Here is a 25,557-nt window from a genome sequence, read left to right on the forward strand (position 1 = left end):
AAAAAAAAAAAAAAAAAAAAAAAAAAAAAAAAAAAAAAGACTTTTTTACCTTGAGTCGTGAGCTGCCCCTCCTGAGCCTGCACACAACGCAACTCTTCAATGGTTTCCTTCAGAGAATCTCTTTCTGTTCTTAACCTCTAAAGGAATAGAAAACAAAGGTGAGCGCTGCCAGTTTACTAAGCAGGCTTTATCCAGGAAGAAGATAAACAGTAATGAACACAGGCTTACTTCTAGTTTCGATCTTTTATGGAGAGATTATGGGAGTAGAAACATGAAAAGGCTTGTCTTTTTATTTTCTATTTCGACAATACCAGATATCTTACTGCAAGGCAACACCTTATTCATGCTTAAGCATGAAACACAAAGCTAGCTAGTTTGTCCTTTACTATTTGCTTACCATTCTTTTCATTAAACCAAGATTCAGGATGAAGACTAAATACTCAGACTAAAAAGCAAACTATGCTAAGTAGTGGCAGAACAGTACCCTCCACACCAATTACATGGGAGACAGAAGAGCTACACACATGAAAGGCAGAGGGAAAAGATGTAAGGGGCAATGATAAAAAATATGTGTATATTAAAGAAATGAGAACTGAACTAAAACTGTTCCGTGAATCTTTATTTCTGGGAAAAAGAGGGAACTGTGACTTTAAAGTAGAAAAGTCGATTTGAAAAAGGAATTAATGTAGTCAGAAATGAGTTCTATTCCAGCCTTACTTTCTGCACTCTGAGAAACAGAATGCCTATGACATACTTACATCTTTTTCTTTCTGAAGACCATCAACTTTTTCTTTTAGCCGCTTATATTCAAAATCTAACTTATCTGCTTTCTTTGATTCGTCAGATAATCTATTTTGCAGCTCTACAACCTGATACAAAATATAAAAATGACATAAGAATCTCAATTTTTATAATTTTTATAACTTGAAACATTAGAAATTGTGATCAAGGTGGTGGAATGAAGCTTAACAATAGAGTATATGCGTATTAGTGTGTACAAAGGCCTAATATGCTCAATACCCAGCATAGCCCCTCCAATGTAAACAAAACAGATTTCAGAAAATACACCAGTCTCGTCTACAGGCATATGAAGATCCTATCCTCACCATACTTGAATACGTTTATATAATCCATCTCGCTAACAAAAGGGAGAGAACTAGGAAATAAAGCCTGTCTAGGTAAGTCAGACTCCTGGAGTCATCTAGAAAATGGTAATAATTATCAGAGAATCTATAGGGGCTTTCATTCCTTGTAAGAACGAGATGGAAAGGAAGACAGGAAGAAATACCAGTGAGGGTAAAACTCAGTTACACAGCCCATCTTAGAAGGGGCTAAAACGGCAGTGGGAGATGCATGCAGATGCTGTGGGTAATGAGAGGTACCAACAAGAGGAACCAAGAGCTTTGAGTTTAACAGGAATGGAGAGTTTATTAAAAAGCCTGGCTGTGAAAAGGAAGAACAAGGAGAAAATACCAAGCAGTCTGGGTATGGGCTGTTAGAAAGTGCTAGGACCTTTAACCCTAGCACTTAAGAGGCAGCAGTAAGCAGATCTCTTAAGTTCCAGACACCCCAGGGATACATGTGACACTGTCTCAGGGGACAGGAGAGAACAGATTCCTGCAGGTTGTCCTATGACCTCCACATGCATGCTGAGGCACACCTATGCCCCCTGCAACCAGTAAATAAAGTGTAATAAATCTGAAATAAATATAAAAACAGCTAAGCACCATGTGGTAGTGGGATAACAATGTCCTCCACAGCACATGTATTTGAATGCTTGGTCATCAAGAACTTCTGAAGAAACCACAAGTATTAGGAGGTGTGAATCTGTAAGAGGAAGTGTGTCACTGGTGGACTTTGAGGTTATAGAAGCTCAAGCCAGGCCCAGTGTCACTCTCTCTTCCTGCTGCCTGCAGGTCGGGTTGCAGAGCTCTCAGCTCCTTCTCCTGAACCATCACGTCTCATGTCTGCCCGTGTGTGTGTCACCATGCTCCATGGACTCAGCCTCTGAAACTGCAAGCAATCCCCCAATGAAATGTTCTCTTTTGTTAGAGCTGCCTTGGTCATAGTGTCTCTTTATAGTGACTAAGGCAAATCACAAAAACAAAACTTGGTAGAGTATTCACTTGATTTGACTGAAAGGCCTACACATGATTGCTAATTTAAAAGTTATGTATTGCGATACAGCCCTTGCCATGCAGCACTGAGAAGAATTCTGCTTCTGTTCTCTTACTTGTCTCTTGTATGTCTCAAGCTGACCCCGGGCGGCATTAGCTTTTCTTAATTCTTCCTCCAGACTGACAGTGTTCTGCATGTACATCGTATTCTTTTCTTCCAAGAGCTTAACCTGCCGCCTCAAATCGCCAAGGTCTTCCAGCTTCTTCTTATAAGATTCGACTTGACCTTCTAGTTTAGATACTTTATCAGAAGAGTGTCTAAAACGATGGGAAATCAGTCAGAAACATACCCACAGCTGTACAGCTGTTTCAGACAATGTTAAAATAGTAGACAATACCAGGACTTAACACACATTAAATTCCTTAAACATCCATTGCTTCCTCCTCAGGAGGAGGACGCAAGGCCATCGAGTGAGTCTAAGCAATTGGGTGTGGTGGGTAGCAGACAGATGAAAAGAATTATAAAAATATATAATTAACAGCTCCGAGAGAAATGGGAGTCAGGGGTATGGACTAGTGAGTAGCAGCCCAGAGGTAAGAGAAAACATCCCTAATGGGAAAAGGGACTAAATCACAGCAGTATGTGAATTTCTCTACACACTGCAGTGTTCTTAAACAAAAAGGGATCCCACGAGGACCAGATTGTGAAAGAATGGTGAACAGTGAGTACCACATGGAGAACACGGGAAAGGAAGGAGAAAACTGCCAGCAAAGAAATGAAGCCAGTCTTTATGACACAGACCAAGGGCTAGGAGGGCTCACAGTTATTAAGGAAGAGTAGCAAGAAGGAAGAGCCAGTGCAGACAGCAGTGGAGTGACTGCCATGGGAAACTAACATTTATTTGATACTTATTTCACTATTAATTTAAGTGCTTATAAAGCCATTTAGATACTCATTTACACTTTGTTTTTAAACATGTCTGTGTGCTCAGAGATGCCAGCGTTTGTAACATCTGAGATGGAGCATTGTGTGTTTGCATCTGTGTGTCTGGGAGGTTGGGGGTGGCAGTGAATCTAATATTGCAGCGAAGGGCAACTCTTTACCTGAGAACGTCTATTTCATCCTTTAGAGACTGAGCTTCATCTGCCAAAGTGGTCAGCTCATCGTTCTGCTGCCGAAGCTCGGAGATTTCTTTTTCTAACTCCTCACAGCGGATTCGATAATCGTCTTTGGCTGCTTCTAGTCTGTAGCCAAACAAAATAGATAAAAAAGCACTATTAAGTGTCTCATAATTTTCCTTAGGGAGAAAAGAAAACAAATTTCATTCCTCCTGAGCACGTATCTCACTTCTGTAAGCATAAACTCTACCCAAGTCCTACCTGCCATGAAAACAGGTTTAATCGATGCACAAAGTTCTCACAACAGGAGAAAAGAGCAAAGGTTTCCAAATTTTTAACTAAGAATATATATGAAGAAAAGCTGTATTTAGACCCACCAAACCGAACACCAACCTTCCTTGGAGTTACAAGGCCCTTCCTGTCTACTGTCCAATGTATTTCATGTAGACTACTTACTTTCAATTTTTCTTGTATAAGTATTTAATAAAGAGTTGTAAATTTTATATAATTCAATTGAATTTTTGACTTCATAGTTTTTGCTTTTGGTAAATATTTGACATTATTGTCTTTTAATTCTCCACTTTCTGACAGTATTTTTAATGGTTTAAAATGTAACATTTAAGTTTTTTACTTCCTCTGGAACCCATGTTGGTATGTGACAAAATGCTGAAACTGAACCCAACTTTCTCTTCTGGAGTAATCTGTTTTACTGAAAATTATTTAAAATTGGGAGGTCAGTGTCAATTTCACATTTTATTTTTTTAATTTAAAATTAAAAAAATAACTTTATGAGTATGGGTGCTTTGCCTGCATGCATGTCTGTGTATCACTTGTGTGCCTGGTGTCTGTGGAGGCCAGAAGAGGGTTTTGATCCCCTAGGTCTTCAGTTTTATATATATAGCTTTGATGGAATTTCCTAGATGTGGAGATATTTCATGACGTGTGAGAGATGTTGTTTTATTATACAGCCACTTGGGTCTGCAGTTACCCACACGTCCTAAAACTCTATCTGTGTGTGTCAGAGTTAGATAAGATCTGCTGGAGTTGGGTCCCTTCCTTTACCATGAAGGTTCCGGGGAGTGAACTTAGGTAGTTAGGCTTGGTGGCAAGTACCTTTGCTGTCTGAGCCATCCCGGCACCCTTTATTGTTAGCTTTGAAATTTTAAAACTAGGTTGTAAGGAGTGGCCTTTTACCTGAATGTTTCTTCTTGCAGCTGTTCTAACTGAGTCTGAAGTTGCAAATGTCTTCTTCCTGCTGGACTATTGGGATCTTCTATAGAATCAGATTGATTGAGTCGTTCCATTAGTATCTGATTTTCTGCCAATAAACTACTTTTCTCCTCTTGCAGTGCTGCAACCTGTTGGAATTAGGACTGTGGTTATTCAACCCAAACTCTTGTGAATCACCATTACCAGTTTGCCTACTTTTGAGTATCCCTGGCTGACCTAGAACTCACTCTGCAGACATGGCTGGCCTCCGGCTGCTGCAGACCTGCCTGCCTCTGACTGCTCAGTGCCGCCTCACATTAGTAACCACTCTACTGAAAACATCTACATTATTTTGAATGTTATGCATGCAAAGCAATATCTAAGAGTGAGAATTTAAAAAATTAATTTTGAGAAAGGGTCTTGCTACATTGTTCAGGTACTTCAAATTGTGGGGCTCCAGTGACCCTCCTGCATAAACCTCCGGGGAAGCCGGGATTACTGGTGTAGGCCACCATAGATGGATTTACTTCCTATTTGAAACGAGACTTCATCAAGGATGGTAAAAAAGCACATGGAAAGACAATAATCAATAGTCACCGAGTAAATGCAAATTCAAGCCACAAAATTAGCAAGTCTCATGACAATGGATAAATTTAAAAAGATATTGGCAAGGATAAACACACAAAGTCTCAGATACTGTGATAAGAATACAAAATTCTTAAAACAAAACAAAAAACACTGTGTAAGACACTGATCTGCAGAACCCACAGAGAAAGCCAGACAGGCATGCGTGCTTACAGCTCCAGTGCTAAGGGGCTGTGAAGATAGCTCCTGGAGCTTGCTGACCAGCCAGCCTAGCCGAAACTGCGGGCTTCGAGTCTGTTGAGAGACCCTGTTTCACACGTACAAGGTGAGCAGTGACAGAGCAGCAGGAACCTCAGCATGTTCCTCTAGCTGCTGCAGGCACAGGTAAAGTACCCAGTGCCCAGCAGCACATGCAAATTAGGAGGACTCGCACCACTGCCAAAAGTAGGAGAGCAAGTTTCCTGGCACAAATGAAGACTGAAGCATTGATATTCCTTCTTCTTCTTCTTCTTTTTTTTTTTTTTGCTTCTATATTTGTAATATTCATTTATAATGAGTTTAGTTAAGTTACAGAGCGCATACTCTTCTAATCAGAACCCTATATGCTTTTCTCTCTCTCTTTTTGTAATTAGGATTACACTGTAGTGAAACTGAATCATGTGATCATCCCCAGTGCATCTGACCGTATTTGTGGTGGGACACAGCACAGAGGAGCTCTTACCTGCATATCTAATTCATGGCATCTTTGAGCAATTTCTTCCTTTGCTGACAAAGCTTCATTTAGTTCTTCGGTAGTTTTCTTCAACTAGTTAGAAAGAAAAGTAAGCATAAGAAATATTTCAATACAAAAATGAAGACTTACAGAGGTGTAACACAGAATTAAAATTTTTTTTTATTTCTTGGGAGGTAATGTAGAGGAAATTAAGAACATTCCTGGTAAAGACTGAAAATAAGCACTTTGGGGGGGGGCAGCTTTTTGTTGAGACAGAGTCTCACTATTTAGCAGTGATTAGCCTGAAATTCCCTACATTTACCATACTGGTCTCAAACTCATATTCCCTTAATAAAGTCTAAGTTAGCAAATTGTAAAAACACCGATTAAAATAAAATTTGTCTCTTTATTTCATATATATAAACCTCTTTTTAATAAATATACAAAAACATAAATGTACCAACAACAGCAAAGAAACAATACCACAAAGAGAAAGGCAAATTATAGTTTGGATTGAAATTATATCATGTCCAAAGACTTTCTTATTTAAAATCATGAGCCCAAATTAAGAGAAAGCAAAAGATACAAAGTGCTCATGTAGATAATGGAAACTACAAACCACTGTAACAGTATTTAATTCTTAAAAATACATTGCAAAGTTCCTCTTCAATATAGCTGTTCCCAGCCTCGTGTGGCTGCACACTCCTTTAATCCCAATGCTTTGGAGTCTGAGTCAGGTTGACCTCTGTGAGTCTGAGGCCAGCCTGGCCTATACAGAAGGTTACAGAACAGAAGAAATTCATGACTAGAAAACAGGGATTACTGTAAATTAAATAAATTTGTTTTAAAGTGGGCAATGCAATACTACCATATTTTTTAGTACCACATTATCTCATTCTGTCTGTCTGTCTCTCCTCTGTGTGTGCACGCACACACACACACACATAAATGCATGCAGAAGTCAAAGGACAATTTGATGTGCTGTGCTCTTTCCTTTTACCAATGGTTCCTGAGGAGTAAACTCAGTTTATCAGTCTTGCCAGTAAGCACCCTTACCTCCTGAGACTATAGACTCCCATGCAGTACTACTTTTAATACAAAGTTCAAGCTTAACTATAATGTGTAATATCAGTTAACAAATTAGCTCAAGTTCTTAAATTTAGGCAAAATATAACCATTTTTAATCAAAGTATCCCATTAGCAATTTCAACTGCACTTTCTCACTGGTATCTGAAGTTTACCTGTGTCAATCACTGCATGAGTGAAGATAACTACATACCTGGCGATCGAGATCAACATAGGCATCATGTCCAGCAGAGACAGGAGACTCTTTACTCATTAGCTGAAATTAAGATTTACATGATTACAACAACGAGGCAAAGCTATAGCCTAGGCAATACAAAAAGAATAAGCACTCAGAAATGACTAAAACAACAACAACAAATAAAGCACAAAAGCAAGCAATGGTTTTCTGTGATTAATTTTTCTGACCGATTTTCACTCCAAGCAATGTCTACACTTAAAATTAGACATCTGAATTTTGGCGCTCATTTTCAATGAGAGCCCCAGCTATAAGAATCAAACATAACATATTTTCTTAAACCTTTTTTTCCCCTTGGATATTTTCTTTATAACTTATTCTGATCACTATGTTAAGGGAGTGGCTAGACATTTAAAGGCAGTGACTTTTCAGAAGGAAGAGCAACAGCAAGTGCTTCTTTCATTCTAGATTGTAACTGTGTAAGGGAGTCACGTTCTTCACGGTGTGTCACTGCTAAGCTTCCCGTGCTCTGCAAGCCATCCTAGTTAAACACAGTGGATCACAAAACAGCTGCAGCAACAAAACTCACACAAGAAGTTATTAAAAAAGGACCAGGATTTGTTGGGAAGGAGTTCAGTGAGAAGAGAATGAGAGAGAACAATGGGGAGGGGGCTGCTAAAATGACCAAACTGTGTGCATGTATAAAACCATCAAAGGCCAGGACAGAGAGATAGAAGGACAGAAGTCTCTCAGTGGCACAGTGCTTGCTGAGCATGTGTAAGACCCAGGGCCACAACAGAATTCCAGCAGCAGCAGCAGTAAAATGGATAATGAAATTCCCTTTTTGAAAAATGACAACAAAACCCATTATTTTGTGTGTTAACTTTTAATAACGAACATGCACATCAGTGTTACCCCAAATTAATGACAGTGTGTGTGCCCTCCCCACGTATCTTAGACTCACAGAGTGAGAGAGAGGTTGGGAAGCAAGGCACAGAATTCTAGTCATAAAAGCAGTGCAGAGCGGACTCAAATGCCGCAGTGCTTATGTTCTGTGTGGAGGACAGAAGGGAAGGATGGTTAGAAATATGAAGATGCTACATTGAGAGATCTTTTGATTTCAGCCATCACACTATTGAGAATATTAAAATTTATAAGACACCTTTTGAGTAATAAAAAGTAGTTCCCATGTAGAAGAAAAGTTCCAAATAATATAATAAAAGCTTTTCGGTCACAAGAAACAATCAGTTTGAAAATTCTGAAATATGTGGGAATTAGCTAAGTATACTAGGTACGACCCAGAGGAGTCCAAGTAAAAAAGGCAAATACAGCAACATATGATGCAATTTGTGACAGAGTGCAGGGGACCAGCCTCAGCTGAGGGCAGGTCTGAAGAAGGGCGGATGCAAGAGTGGCAAAGGGAAGGAAGGACCAGACGCGGGAAGTCATCCCCTCCTGAGAGCCGGGACAGAGAGGAAGCACATCTCTGGATATTTACACTCTGACTACTTTGGTCTCTTTCAGGCTTTATTTTTTATTTATTTTTTTTATTGGGTATTTATTTCATTTACGTTTCCAATGCTGTCCCAAAAGTCCCCCATAGCGCCCCCCACTTCCCTACCCACCCATTCCCATTCTTTTGGCCCTGGCATTCCCCTATATTGGGGCATATAAAGTTTGCGAGTCCAATGGGCCTCTCTTTCCACCGATGGCCAACTAGGCCATCTTCTGCTACATATGCAGCTAGAGACAAGAGCTCCAGAGGGTACTGGTTAGTTCATATTGTTGTTCCACCTATAGGGTTGCAGACCCCTTTAGCTCCTGCTTGTGGACGTTGTACATCGTGGTGCGCACTAGGCTCCGCACCACGATGTACAACGTCCACAAGCAGTTCTGAGATCTTCTTTAATTTCTTTCTTCAGAGACTTGAAGTTTTTATCATACAGATCTTTCACTTCCTTAGTTAGAGTCACCCCAAGGTATTTTATATTATTTGTGACTATTGAGAAGGGTTTTGCTTCCCTAATTTCTTTCTCAGCCTGTTTATNCTTTGTGTAGAGAAAGGCCATTAACTTGTTTGAGTTAATTTTTGATTCTTAAAATATTGTTCAGCCCCTTTGCTTCAGCAAGAGTGCTCTATCAGAAAAGTTCTGGCCTGACAAGTCTGTCCAGGAGGCAGGCAGGTCAATGAGCCAGGATGCCTTCCTCTGTCTCTATCTTAAACCCTTGTTTCAATATGATTCCTATCTTTATTACAATTCTGTAAAGAACAAAGAACACCAGGGTTCCTAAACCTGCTTATTTTTGCCTCAGGAAGGCACCAAGCCTTGTCATAAACCTGCATGATCCAAATCTCTTCCTACACATACAAGTTCATTGTTTCTAAAATTGAACATTAAAAACCTAGCGATTTAATAACAGCTTGTCAGTTTCTAAAATTTCCCTAATAACTCTTCTCAAATCCTGTTTCTCATGTGTACTAACAACACTCATTAGTGACCTGAATATTTATTTAAGTAACAAGTTCTTAGAAGAGACTCAATTTTCTGCATAACTGTTTTTCCCGGGGACCTTTCTTTGATTTCATTCTTGTTTGCACGAGCCTTTTGTTACCCGAGCTCTAGCTTTTGGGGAGAGGCCTTTAACAGTAAAAAGCACAAGGATAGCAAACGGAGCGCAGCGAGTATCCACTGAGGGCAGTGGAGGGTCAGTCTCGATTGTCCAAGAACTAACTGGATCTCTGTCAAATGCTTGGCATCACTGACTGAGTACTCAGAGAGAATACATCTAACTCAGGGGTAGGGACAAGTGACCATCTGGTCTTTTTTCCTATATTCATCCTTATCACAAAGAGGGGCTGATGCTCTAGAAAAAGCTAACCATCATATCCTAGCTGCACCCTTCTCTCCCTGAGGGGCTCTAATCCAGTTCCATGCAAAGCTGCTCCTCGGCTGCACAGCTCCCAGACAGGTGCTATCGAACTTTCCCTTCTGTTGCCAGCTCTCTTGGTCATTATTTGTAGACTTCAGAGATAACAGTTGAACTGGCTTTCTTCTGTTACTACCATCTTTTGGGACTTTCTCTCCTTGTATCAGGACTCCACAGTTCTTGTTTGTGTGTATGTGGTCTCCCCTACCCACTTTTGTTAAGACACAGTTTCTTATGGACAAGACTGACATTGAAATCCCTAGAGAGCTGAAGATAATATTATCTTCTTTAAAAAGAACTTATTATTTTAAAAATAAAAGGCTATATTATTTATGGTATATAGCATGTTTTGGTATACATATTGTAGAATGGCTAAATTAAGCTAATTAACATATCCCCTTTCCTGTTATTGAGACAACACATTACAATTATTGACACACTAATTGTACAGATGGGCTTCAGTGTATTATTTCCACAATGCATAAATAAAGCACTGATACTGTCTGTCTTGCTTCTATCTTGCCCTCCTCCCTTCCCTCCCTTGGCTCCCTTCCAGACAGCTGCAACTTTTCTTTCAGGTTCTGTTTGTTTGTTTTTGGATGATATAGGGTTTCATGTACCCAAACTTGCCTTAAATTCATTTTGCAGCCAAGGGTGACCTTAGACTACTGATTTTTTTTAGCTTCCACATAGGACATAAAATATGTGATATTTGTCTTTCACTTATTTTGCTTAATATGATGTCTTCACGTTTTTTCATGTTACCTTCTAATCTTTTGTGTCTTCTTCCTGACTTTGGACATGTATATACCACCCAGCCTGGTTTATGTGGTAAGGACAGAATGCAGGTTTTTGTGCATGTCAGACAAGCGCTCCACCACCTGAGTGGTCCTTAGTCCTATCATTTGTTTAACCAATTACGTTCTCTAATAAACCTAAATTTCATAACTTATTGCTTCTAACTGACTTCCATTAATGTTCTAATGACCTCATTATTTCTAAGCAGCAAAAATCTCAATTCAAGATCAACCCAATCAAAGATCAATTCAACTACCTATTTTCTGCCTGTATATCCTGACTAGTTAAGTGTTATGATGGGGAAAACTAAACAAAACAAAACAACAACAAAAACCCCAGCCCCCCCAACCCATAATAAAACCCAAACCAACAAATCTTCACCAAACTTCAAAGTTGTCTGAAAGCAGAAAAACAAAAACAAAAAACAAAAAAACCCCAAAAAACAAAAAACACAAAAAAGCTTCCCTGCCAGCAACCTCTTTATTCTCTTTAGATTCTTTCAAAAAACTTCCCCCTACTATTTACTATTTGATGTATATGAGTGTCTACATGTATGGCCATGCACCACATGCATTTCTGGTGCTTACAGAGGCTGGAAGAAGGCTGCTGGATCCCCAAGGGACTCCAGTTATAGACAGTTCTGAGCCAGCACGTGGGTACCTGGAATGAAATCCAAGTCCTGTGGAAGAGCAGCAAGTGCTCTTAACCATTGAGCTCTCCAGCCTCTCTCAGTCCTTTCTATTCCCCAAACCTGATTAACTCCCAGCATTCCATAAAATTCCAGTCCCAGGTAAGAATTTTTGTAAATCTACAAACCCAGTAGCACCTTGTCCTTCTCTATTGCTACACATGGGAAATTCTTCCAATCCAAAGCTACCCCCACTTTCTGTCCTCTTCATTTAGTTCATGTCAAACTTCCCCAAAACCTTGTTCGATTGAGTAGCTCAAGTGGGAACTTCTGGTTTCTTTGGAAAGTCAGTTATCTCAAAGGATGCTTTCCTGAAGCAGACACAGGTGAAAGGATGTTTTGCTAAAGCAGACACAGGTGAAAGGATGCATGATGTTAAAGAAGGAAGGTAAATACAACCCAACAGACGGTGGACGATGCTGGATGGTATTGGTACACCTTGCCACTCCTTACTGGCCATCGTTTGTCTTGACTTCATAGAAAGAAATACACCAAAAAACTTCTGGTGGTTCCTTGTTGCTTCTGCGGACTTGGGTCGACTGGCAGAGTAAGGAGGAAGTTTCTGGATAGGGACTCACGTGGTATTTTGCTGAGGCAAGACTCGTGGGAGGACACATCTGGGGTGGGAGTGGGGAGGCTTGCACAGTTAAGCTTTGAACACTTAGTTGGTCTCCTGTCTTCGGTGATCTTCACTTTGTGGAGAGAGGTATGGCAGAACACTCCCTGCTGCAGCAGGACCACAGATCCAGCCATGGCCCTTGGCAGCAGCATGGCCCAAGGACATCCACAGGATCTTTGACAGTTACTTGGGCTATGGACACCAGCACAGTCCCAGCTCCTGTAGGACCACAGACATCCACACGAACCCCAGGCTTCAACAAGGCCTGGGGTAGCAGACCATGGACACCAAAGACCATAGAGGTTTTGAGGAGGACCGATTCGGAAAGTTCTTCGTCTTGGACATCCTGAGCCAGGGTAACTTTGTGGCTCAGAACCAGGGTGATTATGTGGCTGAGAGTTTGGGGGCTCCAGGCTGCAGTACCCACCCTGTTGGCCCTACTCAGCAAGGACATGTTCCTCAGCCACCTCAGCTGTCTCTCACACCGCAGCGGCATCTCTAGTTCTACCTCTCTTCCTGCTCCTTCACCGCTCTGTTCTCTGTCTGTCCCACCTTAGACTTATAGTGGGGTCATATACCCAACCCCCAGTTTCATTAAGCCAAAACTAAATACACCTAACAGATTAGCAGCATTAGGAAGGCTGAGAACCTGTACAGTTTTCATCCTGATGTAGCTGGGTGGAAATGGCAGAAGACTGCTGCTGCTATAAAATGCCATTCAGGTCTTTTTCCTCTCCCCACACTTCCTTCCCTCTCTGCAGTCTCACTTAGGCTGGCCTTGAACTCCTGAGCCTTTTATCTGTACCTCTTGAGTGCTGTGATTATAGACCTGCACCACCATGGCCAGCAGGTCTTACTTTCCTTTTACCTTGGTCTCTTACAACATTTTTACACCTCCCTATTTCCCTTTCCTCACCTCATCCTTCCATGTTCAGTCTCAGCCCCTGGGTGGCCTGATTTAATGTCCCCATGAAAGCTGTTACTTCAGATGGTCCTGCATTTCCCCTTTTACGATAGTTTTAAAACTATATGAATTCTTGCTTAACCACTTTCCTCTCTGAGACTCTGAGAGGGCGACACACACTTTATGGGAGAATTTTGTTATCTTTTCACAACTGTATCCCTAATTGCTGTGCACTTTGGGCTTGAAGTAAGAATTTGTGAAATAAATAAAGTCAGGATGCACACCACAGACACCGTGAACTTAAAAACTTAATTAGGATATAGGGTATACACAATAAAAAATAATTTTTTAAGGTTGCCATTTCTCTTATGTGAACTAGTTTTCTCCACTAATTTGTTATAAGCTGTTAAGTGCAAAGCTCTAATCAACATACCTCTTGAATGGCTGTCATGACGACATGCTGAACAGATTCCTCCATCATCATAATGGCTTGAATGTACTCTGAAAACAAGAATAACCTGGGATGTCACTGTTCAAGTTAAAAGATGTGAAGCAGCTGCAGGCTAACACTGTATAAACTGCTACAATCAGCTTTCTTGTTTGATTCTTCAGAACCTCCTTCTCATGGCTGCTCTGCCCCAAATATGTGCCACAGGTAAGCAAAGACTGAAAACCAAATTTGAACTTTGTTCCAAAGATTTTGTCTGACATTTATTCATTTGAGGGAGTCTGGGTCTTGTTAGCGGCCCTCCAGTGCACTCTGGATCCTAATCTGGCCTTGAACTTGTGATCTTCCTGTCTTGATCTTTCAGAGTGTATATACTCTGAACATACTCCCGCTCTTGAGCTGGGGCTGTAGGTAAAGGTCCTGGGATGCAGCATTAGCGTGAGTACACATCAGACTAAATCAGTCAAACAGTGAGACCCGGAGGCAGAGCAAAGAAGAACTGACACTACGCCTTCCCTACACTCTAAAAGTTGTCCTTTTAGATGCTCTTTTGTTACACAGTAAAAATAATCTGGTTTTATTTTTACATGATCAAAGCACTAAGTTATACAAATTCTTACCTTAATTTTGTTTATTATATAGAACAGAAATAACTACAATGAATTTAATATACACACTGAACCTGCAATTGAACGACTATATCATCCTGGGTTCTACAATACATCTCTATATGGAAAGCAGAAAACACACCGGCCTCATGCTCAGCACTCCCAAACCAGGAGGCTCTCAGCTGCTAAGAGGAAAGTCACTCTGGAAGCAGTATCTCTTTCCTCTGACAAAGACCTGCTAATAGTTTTAATTATTTCCAGGCACAACAATGGATGACAGAATTGGCTTAAGTATTAAAATAAATGAACATGGCAGGTACCCTTAGAATTGTACTTATGAAATGTGTAACCATTGTCATTAGATTCATCTGCTGGAATCTTCTGCCTAGCAGATAACATGGGTTTTTTTGTTTTGTTTTGTTTTAAATATTTAACACCACTGTTGTGGTATTATGACATCAAAAACAGGAGCCAGCACATGTCTAGGATGATTGACAAGTCCTCAAAATTATAGCGTATGAATGAGCATGGAAGAGAAGAAGCAGTGGTGTTGGTATGGGGAGGGGAGGCTTAATGGCAACTACTGGAAATGCAGGAAGTACAGTAAGAGGCCAGGACATTAGTAGGTATGAGAGGGGAAGCGTTAGTTAAGAAGCGGTGTTGCCACGTCAAGGCCCTTCCCCGCGAACACCGTAAAGTACTAATGAGGAAATGGTGATGACAGCTAAATTCATGTGCACTACTTTCAAGCCTTAAAGTTAAAACTACAGTTCTGTATGATTCTTTGGTCCACACCCACGAGGCGATGCTGGAGAATGAGGCGTGCTACGTAAGGGAGTTTACCCTCCATTTTATCTGTTCAATATGTTTAGTATAGTTTAATATGAAGAATACAAAGCTCAAAGGATGAAGGAATAAGTTTTTTTCTATATCTAGCCCATTCATTACAAGTAAGTTATTTGGTAAATCCTGTAATATCTGTAAGCCTCAGCCTTCTGATCTATAAAAGGTATTTTTTGTTCTGTTACTGCTTAAGAGAATAGGAGACTGAAAGGCAGACAGCATGGTATTGCCTGATGGGCTGGCGAAATGGCTCGGTGAGTGAAGGTGCTTGCCGACAAGCCTGACGACTAGACTTTGATCCCAAGATCCACATAGCAGAAAGAAAGAACTGACTTTTGCAAGTTGACCACTGATCTCCATGTGCAATTTGTGGCATACGCTGTGACTACCTCTAGACCAAAACACCTACAGCCTTCCCTCATTTCTGCTATCAAACCCAAACCACAAGGTCGATGTTACTGTCAGGGTGCCTTCTACTTCTAATCTCTGCCTTTTAAAATTTACTCCTACTTTATTTGCCCCAATTAGAGGTCAGCAAAGACAAATAAATACACAGCCGGGCTCTCACAATTGCTTTTAACTTCTTCCAACTTGTAAGAATGGCTAAACACAAAGCAAATGTACAACGCAGTTTCACTTAGCCTTCATAATGAAGAGAGTGTGGGGACAAGGAGAAAGGCTGAGGCTTTCTCATCCACAGGTAGGTAGGAAGCACTGAAGCACTTCAGAGAGCCTACTAACCTATCTGCCCACATGATACATTCACAGCCACAGCTGATGACTAACAATTTAGAAACTTGTTTACACGATTCTTAGCTCTCTTCTGTATTCCTGAAACCAGAGAATACCCCAAAGGAGAGTAAGTGAGAGATTAAAAAGCCTATTCAGCTGGAAGCTTCCTTCTTCTTTCCCAGGTAGCTTTTATAATGCTGGAATGTGCTGTACAGGGCACTATGAGATATTAGTCACCAACTGTTTTACCCAGCTGTGACCTCTGCTAATAGCATCACCTTGCTAGACAAGATGTGAGCACAAGTGCAATAGTGGCCAGAGTGTTACTGGAGTAAGCAATCATCTCCTACCTGGATTTTAGACCCGCACCACAGGAAGAAATCATACTTGGTATTGTAAATCTGGTCAAAAGCCCATGGCTAGGAGGTCATGGTCCCTTACTACTACTGTTTTGTTATGTAGTCTTCTATATTTATCCATACACATACATAGATTCTTGGTCAGACAGTTTCTGTTTCTGTGGGTAATGATAACACAGGGACTCATGACTGTGTGAGTGACCGACGCGTGCTCAGCCCTGGACTGAGTGAGACACTGGTGTGACCCCTCCAAGGCCCTAGCAACCTTGTGGGAGAGGGGCAAAAGAGAATGTACGCACTAGCCAGTGAGAGGGAAGGGGCACTGTGATGTGCTGTGACGTACCACGAACCAATGATGGCTTTGGGGTGATCAGTGTGCCAGCATTAGAAAAAAAATTTTTTTAAAGAAATACAGACAGTTTAAGAAAAATAAAGCAATATGAAGATGGGGGTCAGCTAGCAAGCTGAGGGAAAACCCCAAAAGTCTATGCTGTCTATTATCAAATTTACTCAGTCTTAGAATATGAAAAAGAGTACAAAGACAAATAAATATAACCATTACCAAATGTGAAGGAAAATAGTATGAATGGGGTTGGGAACTTTTGAACTCAAAAATTAAAAATAAATAAAAGATAAAAACTGAGCTTCAATTTAAAATAATTACAAAATACGAATTATGATGTTGGATAGCCTTTCATTTCCTATTCTCCAGCAATACTTCTCTCAATTCTGTCTTTACCATATCATGATTATAGTTTTGAGGGTTTTTTTAAGGCTCTCAAATATAACTAGAATTTTTCTTCCTCTGTGTAATTCTTAGCTCATTATCCTTCACAGTTTTACTTAAATAACTTCCCTAACACCACGTCTAGACTCTCCACTTACATTCCCCCTTTGGAGCACTTACATAACTCTGTAATTACTTATGCTATGGGGTAATGTTTTTTCTCTCCACTCAAGCTTTGTGTCTGTTTTGTCTGGTACTGTAGTTCTCTTCCATAATATATCAGATTAATAAACATTTGTGAAATAAAGTAAATCCATTTTGGATCTGGGAAGACAGCTCAGTGACAGGAGTGCTGTCCAGTGTCAGGACTGTCCCAGTCGGAATGTCTAGTGCCCAAATGAAAGATGGTGATAGCTGTACAACGCTCTAACTCCAGAACTGTGAGCAAAGACAAGCAGACTTCAGGAGCTCTCTGACCACCCATCCTAGCCAACAGGGAAATTCAAGTATATCGGCCACAGAGAATGAATGGGGGATGATAGAGGACCACAGCCAACGTTCCTCTCTGCCTCTGTGTGCATATGCATGAGGCACACACCCATGTGCATGTACCACACACATATATGAAAGCACTCCCTCAGAACACAAATAATTTATCTACTTTGTATACAGTAAATAAGTCATATTTTACAAAGGAAAGAAAAAAAACTAAAAAAAAAATGACATTATTATCTACATATCAAAGCTGGTCTTAAAGTAACTTCAACACATACCACAAATATGCGACCTTGGAGTTGCATATCTGCAAACTGAATTTCACTTACTAATTTTAGTCTAATTAGAAGTTTTACCAATTTATAGTTGATATATTAATAGATAAGTTTGACTCACCCCATAAAAACCACCTAAGAAGTGATATTTTAAAGTGGAAAAATTGGTTTTCTCCAGTGGGTCTCACTGGGTATATTAAAGCACACTGAAAGGCAGGCCCCATGCCCAACACTATATAGGCAACACAAAATGGACTTAATGGCACTGTTGTGTACTTCTTGCCTCGTATTGCTTTTTGGAACAAAATTTTTGTCTTACTTGTTTTTTGCCCGCATGTTATGGCCGCTCATCTTATACTTATGGATTTCAGTTGTGTATGTTTCTTGTTTTTATTTCTTACTCTTTTTTTTTTTTTTTTGCCTTTACAGAGAGAGAGAAAGGAAGAGCTGGTGAGTGGGGAGATGGGAAGGATATGAGAAGAGTTGGGAGAGACGAAAGCATGATTAGAATATAGTGTATGAGAAATTTTTCAATAAAATAAATTGTGTACATGGTAAGTATGGTGGCACATGCCTGTAATCCCAGCCCTCGGGATGCAAAGGCAGGCAGACCTCTGTGAGTTTCAGGCTAACAGGGCCTGCATAGCAAGTTCCAGGCCAGCCAGGGCTCATAGTGAGACCTTGCTCTAAAACAAAACAAAACAAAACAAAACAAAAAACAAAACAAAACACCAAAACACAATTTGTGGCTATAAGAACACATAATAGATAAATGAAATGGAATTATTGTTTAAAACACTATCTAATATACTTATAGTTTTAAAAAAATCACATTTCCATGAAATTAAAATTGTTTGAAACCCAACTCTGTGTAAGAAGATATTGTGCTGTTTTACTTGTTGTGTTACTCAGATCCCTAATGAGCTTGTGAGGTAGGTACTAAATGTTTATTTACTGAGAAACTGAAATACAAAGACAAGATTTACCCAGCAACTCTCCAGAGTTTGTGAGAGTGCAACTGACTGCGCATAGGGTGAGTAGCACTGCAGCCTGGGCTCTTATTCTGAAGCACAGAGACATCTCCTAAGCTATCACCTTACAAACTGCATTAATAGGTATTTTAATAATAACCATAAATGGCAGCATAGCCAATGCCATTAACATGCATTAAGCAGAACAGAGCTCAGTTCAATAGTGCAGAGCATGCTTAGGATGAGCATGGCACCAGGTTCCACAGCAGCACAACAATGAACATAACACAATATAAAACTACCCAACCATACAGCCTTACAGAAAGGGAAGGAATATGACCATAATCAAAGTTAGACTACTTTTTAGAACTCACTTAAATCTGAAGGCAAATTACTGGCAAAGTGTAGATGACAGGGAAGATGGGTAGCCATGGAAAGATGTTATTTATCCTGGGGCCTTACACATGAAGCACACAGTATGCATTCATTCGTTAGTTACCTTGCTTCTGCTCACAGTTCACAGCACAGCCTAGAATGAGCTGGAGCATCCTTCCGAGCTCTGCTGCATCCGAATGCTCCCCAATGAGGTTCACATCAGGAAGGGTAAAATCATTAATCTGCTGTCCTAAAATCTGAATGGAGACAAGCAGATTATAATCACATTCCTGTTTACAGAGCTAAATAAAATATCTATTAGAGATCAATTTGCTATCACCAAAGACTCAGTGTCAAGATTGCCAACCTCACTCCCAATTTCTATTCTCTCTCACACCTCAGTTACAACTATCACGTCTCATGGTGACTTAGTCCCTAATCTGGTATGTGCTATGTTCACAGAACAAAAATCCATATACTATCGATCCTTCTGCTGTCCTAAGAAAGCTTGGATGGTTGATCTCTGATGAATTATAACCAGAACAGTCTAAACTAAAGGACATCCAAAGCAGCTGGGATTAAAGAGGAATTCACACTAGCAACACAAGCTTCTCCTTTGCTACCTTCACTTGGTCTCTGAAAATGTTGGCAGTGAGATACTCTGGACAGGAAAAGGAATGGGACATCCTTTAATGGAGATTCTGGTTCCAAATGAAGTCCCATGCAAACAAGTGGGAATCTCTGCTACATACCCTGCCAGGGAAAGCTGGGCAGGGGCTGGGGATGTAGACGAGAGGGTAGAGCAGCAGCCTCCTTCCATCCTCAGCACTGCATCAAACCATGCACGGTGGTGCATGCTATAATCCCAGCACTCAGGAAGAGGCAGGGAATCAGAAGTTCAAGGTTACACTTGGATAAACAGAAATACACTATCAACCCAGATTAAATTTAATTCTTTCTTTGTATAGGTAAATCAATCTCCAGAAGTAATTAAAAGCCGGAAAAAAAGAAACCATTTCACAGTTCATGATGGAGACCTTGAAAACTAGCAGTCAAGTATGTACTTGGTTCTGTCCTAACCAGAGGCCAGAAACACTAAAAACCATTCAGGGGCACTGGTTTGTGTTCTGTTTCTGTGTCATTATTTTTCTAGGTTTACACAGAAACTTAATGAGAATAGCTGTCTGGAAGCTGTGTGTCATCAGGTGCTTCTCTGATGCTTGAAGGGGTGCCAACATTCCAGCCTAGCTACCAGGATGGGAAGGTGTTAATGAATACCTTGTGGGTGGGACAACTGGACTGACAAGCTCGCCTCCCATGCTTCAACCCAGTAAAGCTTCACTAAGCTTTACGGGGACGTCAGCAGCAGTCCTTTCTTGCTTCCTTCTCTTAAGCGATTTTTCTATAAGCTCCTATCTAAAATTTACTCTTCTGTTGTTTGTAAAATTCATCTTTGAGTTTACAACACAAAAGACATAGAAGCTACTAACCTGGAGTAGCTTTGGTGGCCAGAAACCCTAGCCTCCTAAGTAACGTCACATGAGTCAAAAAGGACTGTCATATTTAAAGACCTTCTCTTAAATTAAATGAATATTTAATCAAATTACCAAATACCAATGATTAAATTTTATTAAATATTTTAATTAATCAGTAAGTATTTAATTAAACAGTATTTAAATATATACTTAAAATTATATACTTAAAGATGGCAACAGAGATGCCTTCTGGAAAGAAACTGAACAGTGGGGGTGGAAAATGAATAAAATGAAGATGAGCCCATGGAAATAAAAAATGTAATAGGAATGAAAGTTTCAATGGACTAGCAAGAAAGGAGCAAAAACAAGCAGTAAAAAGAAAAATTGATTGAGTAATTAAAGAAATCTGAGTAATTAAAGGATCAATCCAGGAGGCTTAAGGGCTCAGTGGAAGTTCTACAGAATAAAAAGAAAAAATTAAGTAGAAAAAAATTTCCTAAAACTAAAACTAGTAGGTATTCAGCTTTGAAGAATTTGTTAAGTACCAAACATAAGAAAACACAATCCAAGATCAAAATGCATCTTGTATCAGAGAACATTACCATGAGTCTTCAGAGATATATAAATCCTAAATAAAGAATCTGCCAATAGGAATGCAATCCACATGAGAAGCCTCAACAGTAAATGTAGAGGAAGCTCTCGAGCGAGTGCTGCTGCAGTGGCCTCCAGACACAGACTTCACAGCCAACCCGACTCTCAAGAAACAAAGAAACGTCAAGGCCTATACTAGCATGTACTCTCCTGAAGATAGCAGTATTAAAATGTGCTCATCAGTATAAGAGTAAAGGAGAATCTAGACCTGTGGGCAGCACTCAGGAGGCAGAGGCAGGTGGGCCTCTGAGTTTGAGGCCAGCCTGTCTATACGGTGTATGAGATCTTATTTGAAATACAAAAAAGTATATCAGAAAAGAAAAAAAATCCCAGCACTTGGGAGGCAAAGGCAGGCGCACTTCTGAGTTCGAGGCCAGCCTGGTCTACAAAGTGAGTTCCAGGACAGCCAGGGCTATACAGAGAAACCCTGTCTCGAAAAACAAAAATCAAACAAACAAACAAACCACAAACAAACAAACCGAATAAGTAAAAAGAATGTGATAGCAGAGAGATAGAGGAATTCTCAGACTCAGTGTGAAAGGTAATGAGGGAACATAAGTTTATTTACTATTCTTGCTGATTCTAGTTAAGAATAAAAAGCCTTAAGTTTTGTTGTAGGAATCTCAATACAACAAGTACTAACCCAGAAGCGTTTGGAAATATTTACAAAATACAGGATGTAGTACCATGTTACATTTCTAGAACCTGAGAAATACTGAATTTGAAAATACACCTCATCTAAAGGATTTGAGTGAGACTGTGGACATTCATAAATGGTGCATTTACATAGATGTCTAAAAAGGTGCTAACATATTGCATATATAGTCTTAATAAAAGCATTTTATGGTTCAAACTCTTTGCCTAATAAATATTTAATAATTTCTTTGTTGCCAGACATTTGACTTATTTTTAATTTTGCAAACTATAAAATAGCATGGAGGCAGTTTTATTTAAAATATTAATAATATAACATGGAGTTAGTTTTATTTATAAATAGTTTTATTTTATTCTTTTTTGTTTGTTTGTTTGTTTTGAGTCGGGGGCTTCACTATGTTGTCCAACCTGGCTTCAAATTCCTAGGATCAAGCAATGTTCCTGCCTTACCTTCTGAGTAGCTGCATAGTTAAAAATTCTTACTATGAAGTTACTCTGGTGGTTTGGATAGGCATGGCCCCCACAGACTGTGTTTGAATCCTTGGCCCATAGGGAGTGGCTCTATTAGGAGTTGTGGCCTTACTGGAGAAGGTGTGGCCTTGTTGGAAAAAGTGTGCTACTGTTGGGCCAGGCTTTAAGATCTCATATGCTCAAGCTGCACCCAGTGTGGCTCACAGTTTCCTGCTGTTGCCAGCAGATCAGTATAGAACTATTGGCTCCTCCAGCACCATGTCTGTCTAGACTCTGCCACCTCTGAACCTGTAAGCCAACCCCAAGTGAATGTTTTCCTTTACAGGGGCTGCCTTGGTCATGGTGTGTCTTCACTAACTCAGACAGTTACTCTGCAGGATTGGAATGACTCAGCCTCAGGAGGCGGAGTCAGGAGAAAGGAAAGGTCAGTGTCATCCCTGGGTATAGACAGACTCGAGGCCAGCCTGTCTACCTGTCATCTTTACAGGAATAAAACACTGTCAAAAGATATATGTACAACACTTTTAAATACAAACTTTAAACGAAGTATTCTACCTTCACGAAGCATATGGAGCAAGTAAAAGATGTATAAAGCAAATGAAGTAACTGCAGGAAAGAGACATAATTACAAACTACAGCCAGTGATAAAAAGGGAAAAGAACACTGGATGCTGGGCTAACGGGGAGCCTGGCACGGACTCACTCTATGTAGTTGCAAAATAACTAGCAATGCCCAGCACTTCAGCTCTTCTCATAAGCACGCGACAGATAACCAGACATTTAAAGCACACAAGGAATGTTCCAAAGATGCTAGTCACCTGTGGGGGCACAATTTATCTCCTCTCTAAGGATGGTCAGTATGGTTGGGTGATGCTGGCTGCAGCACAGAATGATGCTACAGACTGGAAGTCCAAAGCATCATCAAGGAAGGTCTTGTGGAGAGAGCATGGTGGGGCACAAGGATGAGAAAAACCAAAGGATAGCAGAGAGAGAGAAAAGCGGTCTGTAGAGAGAATCTGAGCCCAGGTTTCTCACCGGGAAATACTGATAGCAGCTCTGCACTTGGTCAGAGTGCAGAACCAAACTTGTAGTGACATGCAGCAAAGTAGTTTCTAAACAATCACCATGACCTTTCCTACATAAATTCTCTACTACCTTTCCTTTCTGATACTTTCTGAAAAAAAATACAATTTTTAATTAACAAAATAAGTGAATTTGATGCTCAAGACCAAAATGATTACTTCTTGTAATCCTAAAAGATCTAGTAAATATTGCTTCTTAGTACCCTTATAACTTCTGGCCAAATAGCAAACAAAGGAAAGCTACCTCAGTAGTTGCCGTCTTTTACACATTTGCTCAAGATGTTTCATACTTACTCCAAGTATTCTTTTACATATTTTAAATAACGATTTTTCTTGAAGATTAGTAGTGAGTTTTAAGTTACGTGAGATAATTACAAAATTACGTAGGATTGAACAAAATTACGTAGGATTGAATCAGGTTTGGCCCCAACCTCATTTCATGACTGAGACAACCAAATAAATATGTATAAGCAGACTGCTCCTCAATGTAAGCATAAGCTATGTTAGCTGGGGCTGGAGGCGTAGGCCTGTAACCCCAGCTGCTTGAGAGGCTGATGCACAAGTGTATCAGGTTCAAAGCCTGCCTGGGCTAAGTTTTAAGGCAAATTAATGAAACCCTTTTCATCTAAGAAGAAACAGATGGTTAGGGGTATAGCTCAGTATGAGAACATTTACCTAACAGGACAGCACAAATAACCCAAAGAAACAAGGAGGACTTAACAACGAAAAGAGTGTAATCTGCTTTACTGCTTATAATCACCTTGGCTTGATACCTGGTAATGGGCAGTTGCAGCAGAACTGGAGAAAGCTCTATTAGGAAGGTCTGACAAATTTTGTTGATGATACTAAAAGAAAGACATCCCAGCATTCAGGAGGTGGAAGCAGGAAGATCAGAAGTTCAAGGTCACCCTTAGCTACATATTGAGCTTGAAACCAGCCTGTGCTACATAAAACTCTCTCAAAAATACATAAATAGGAAAACCAAACCAAACGAAACCAAAAAACCATTGGGCAGGACATGGTAGCTTACGCCTAGGATACTGGCATGAGAAGCGGAGGCAGGAGGACTGTCTTTGAGTTGGCGGCCAGCCTAAGTGTACCGAGTGGTTGTCTTCTGAGCCAATCTTGGAGCCTTTGGCTGTACTCCTTCACCCAGCTGAACCTGCTGATTAGTTATAGCCCCAAGGGTAAGAGAGCACAAGATTCTCACCCAGTATCCAGCTGCTTCCTACCACATATTGTATGCAACTGTGTCTTAACTGAACACAGCCTAGGGGAGGAGCAGTTTATATAGGCCAGGGTATCTCTGTGGCTCCGGGGAAGCCCCTCATCCCTGCTGGGTAAAAGCTTTTCAGGTATGGCCTTTTTGTTTTTAGCAGTGAGGAGAGAACCACCCACAACTCTTTAATAATGCCCTTCCTATGCTCTGTAAGGAAGCCCAATAGACTCACTGGTTCCTGTGAACTTTGGTGGAATTATGCCTCTGCTTGTCACTGGGAGTTTAATAAAAGGAGAGATGTTGCTTTTATCTCTTCCTGGAAAGATTTTTAGTAACACTGGACTACAAAGTGAGTTTCTGGCCAGCTTGTACTACGTAGCAAGGTCCTGTTCAAAAAATCAAAGAAAGGACTATAGCATAATACCAAGGTTTAAAACTTGGATTCTAGTTTGGAAGTAACAGATCGGCGGTTCTCAACCTTCCTAATGCTGCAACCCATTTAATACAGTTCCTCATGTTGTGGTGACCCTAACCATAGAATTCTTTTCTTTTTCTATTTTTAAATGTGCACTTTCTTTAAGATTTATTTATTTTTATGCATATGAGTACACTGTAGCTGTCTTCAGACACACCAGAAGAGGGCATCGGATCCCATTACGGATGGTTGTGAGCCACCATGTGGTTGCTGGGAATTGAACTTAGGACCTCTGGAAGAGCAGTCAGTGCTCTCAACCACTGAGCCATCTCTCCAGCCCCATAAAATTATTTTCATTTCTACTTCATAACTGTAACTTTGCTACTATTATGAATCATAATGTAAATACCTGATATCCAGGATATCTGATAGGCAACCCCCAAAGGGGTCATGACCTACAGGTTGAGAACTACTGTGGTAGAGTCACTTACTAAATGGACATGGTAGATGCTATCGATATAAATGTGGGTTTAAATGTAAGCAAGCTTGCAGGGACAAAAATCGCAAAGAAAATAATGCATGTTTCTAGGTGGTATTATGTCATTTTGGCATCTGTGCTTATGAAACCAATAGCTCTGCTGTGTGTGTTCCCCAGCAATGCCTGTGCTCTGACATGGACTCAGAGGATGAGGTGAGTTCACCTGGGCTTGCCAGTGAATAAAACACAAGCAATAGGGCCAATCACAGTAGTCCACCAGCTCTAGCCCAATCACAGTAGTCCACCAGCTCTACCCAATCACAGTAGTCCACCAGCTCTA

At 40.3% G+C, this 25,557-nt stretch overlaps 1 protein-coding gene across 2 annotated transcripts in view; it reads right to left on the reverse strand.

The window, feature by feature from the left end:
• The window catches only part of Hook3 (hook microtubule tethering protein 3), an 86,232-nt gene that overhangs the window by 38,077 nt on the left and 22,598 nt on the right, over nt 1-25,557 (reverse strand). For both annotated transcript variants that reach the window (XM_021170331.2, XM_021170330.2), the window contains exons 5-13: nt 18,898-19,030; nt 13,374-13,441; nt 7,022-7,084; nt 5,752-5,835; nt 4,431-4,594; nt 3,222-3,362; nt 2,234-2,435; nt 759-869; nt 50-137 (exon numbers count right to left, since the gene is read on the reverse strand). In XM_021170331.2, coding sequence (XP_021025990.1) covers nt 50-137; nt 759-869; nt 2,234-2,435; nt 3,222-3,362; nt 4,431-4,594; nt 5,752-5,835; nt 7,022-7,084; nt 13,374-13,441; nt 18,898-19,030 — 1,054 coding nt within the window. The remainder of the gene's footprint in view (nt 1-49; nt 138-758; nt 870-2,233; nt 2,436-3,221; nt 3,363-4,430; nt 4,595-5,751; nt 5,836-7,021; nt 7,085-13,373; nt 13,442-18,897; nt 19,031-25,557) is intronic.

Source organism: Mus caroli, chromosome 8 (assembly GCF_900094665.2).
Source record: "Mus caroli chromosome 8, CAROLI_EIJ_v1.1, whole genome shotgun sequence".
NCBI classification, from domain to species: domain Eukaryota; kingdom Metazoa; phylum Chordata; class Mammalia; order Rodentia; family Muridae; genus Mus; species Mus caroli.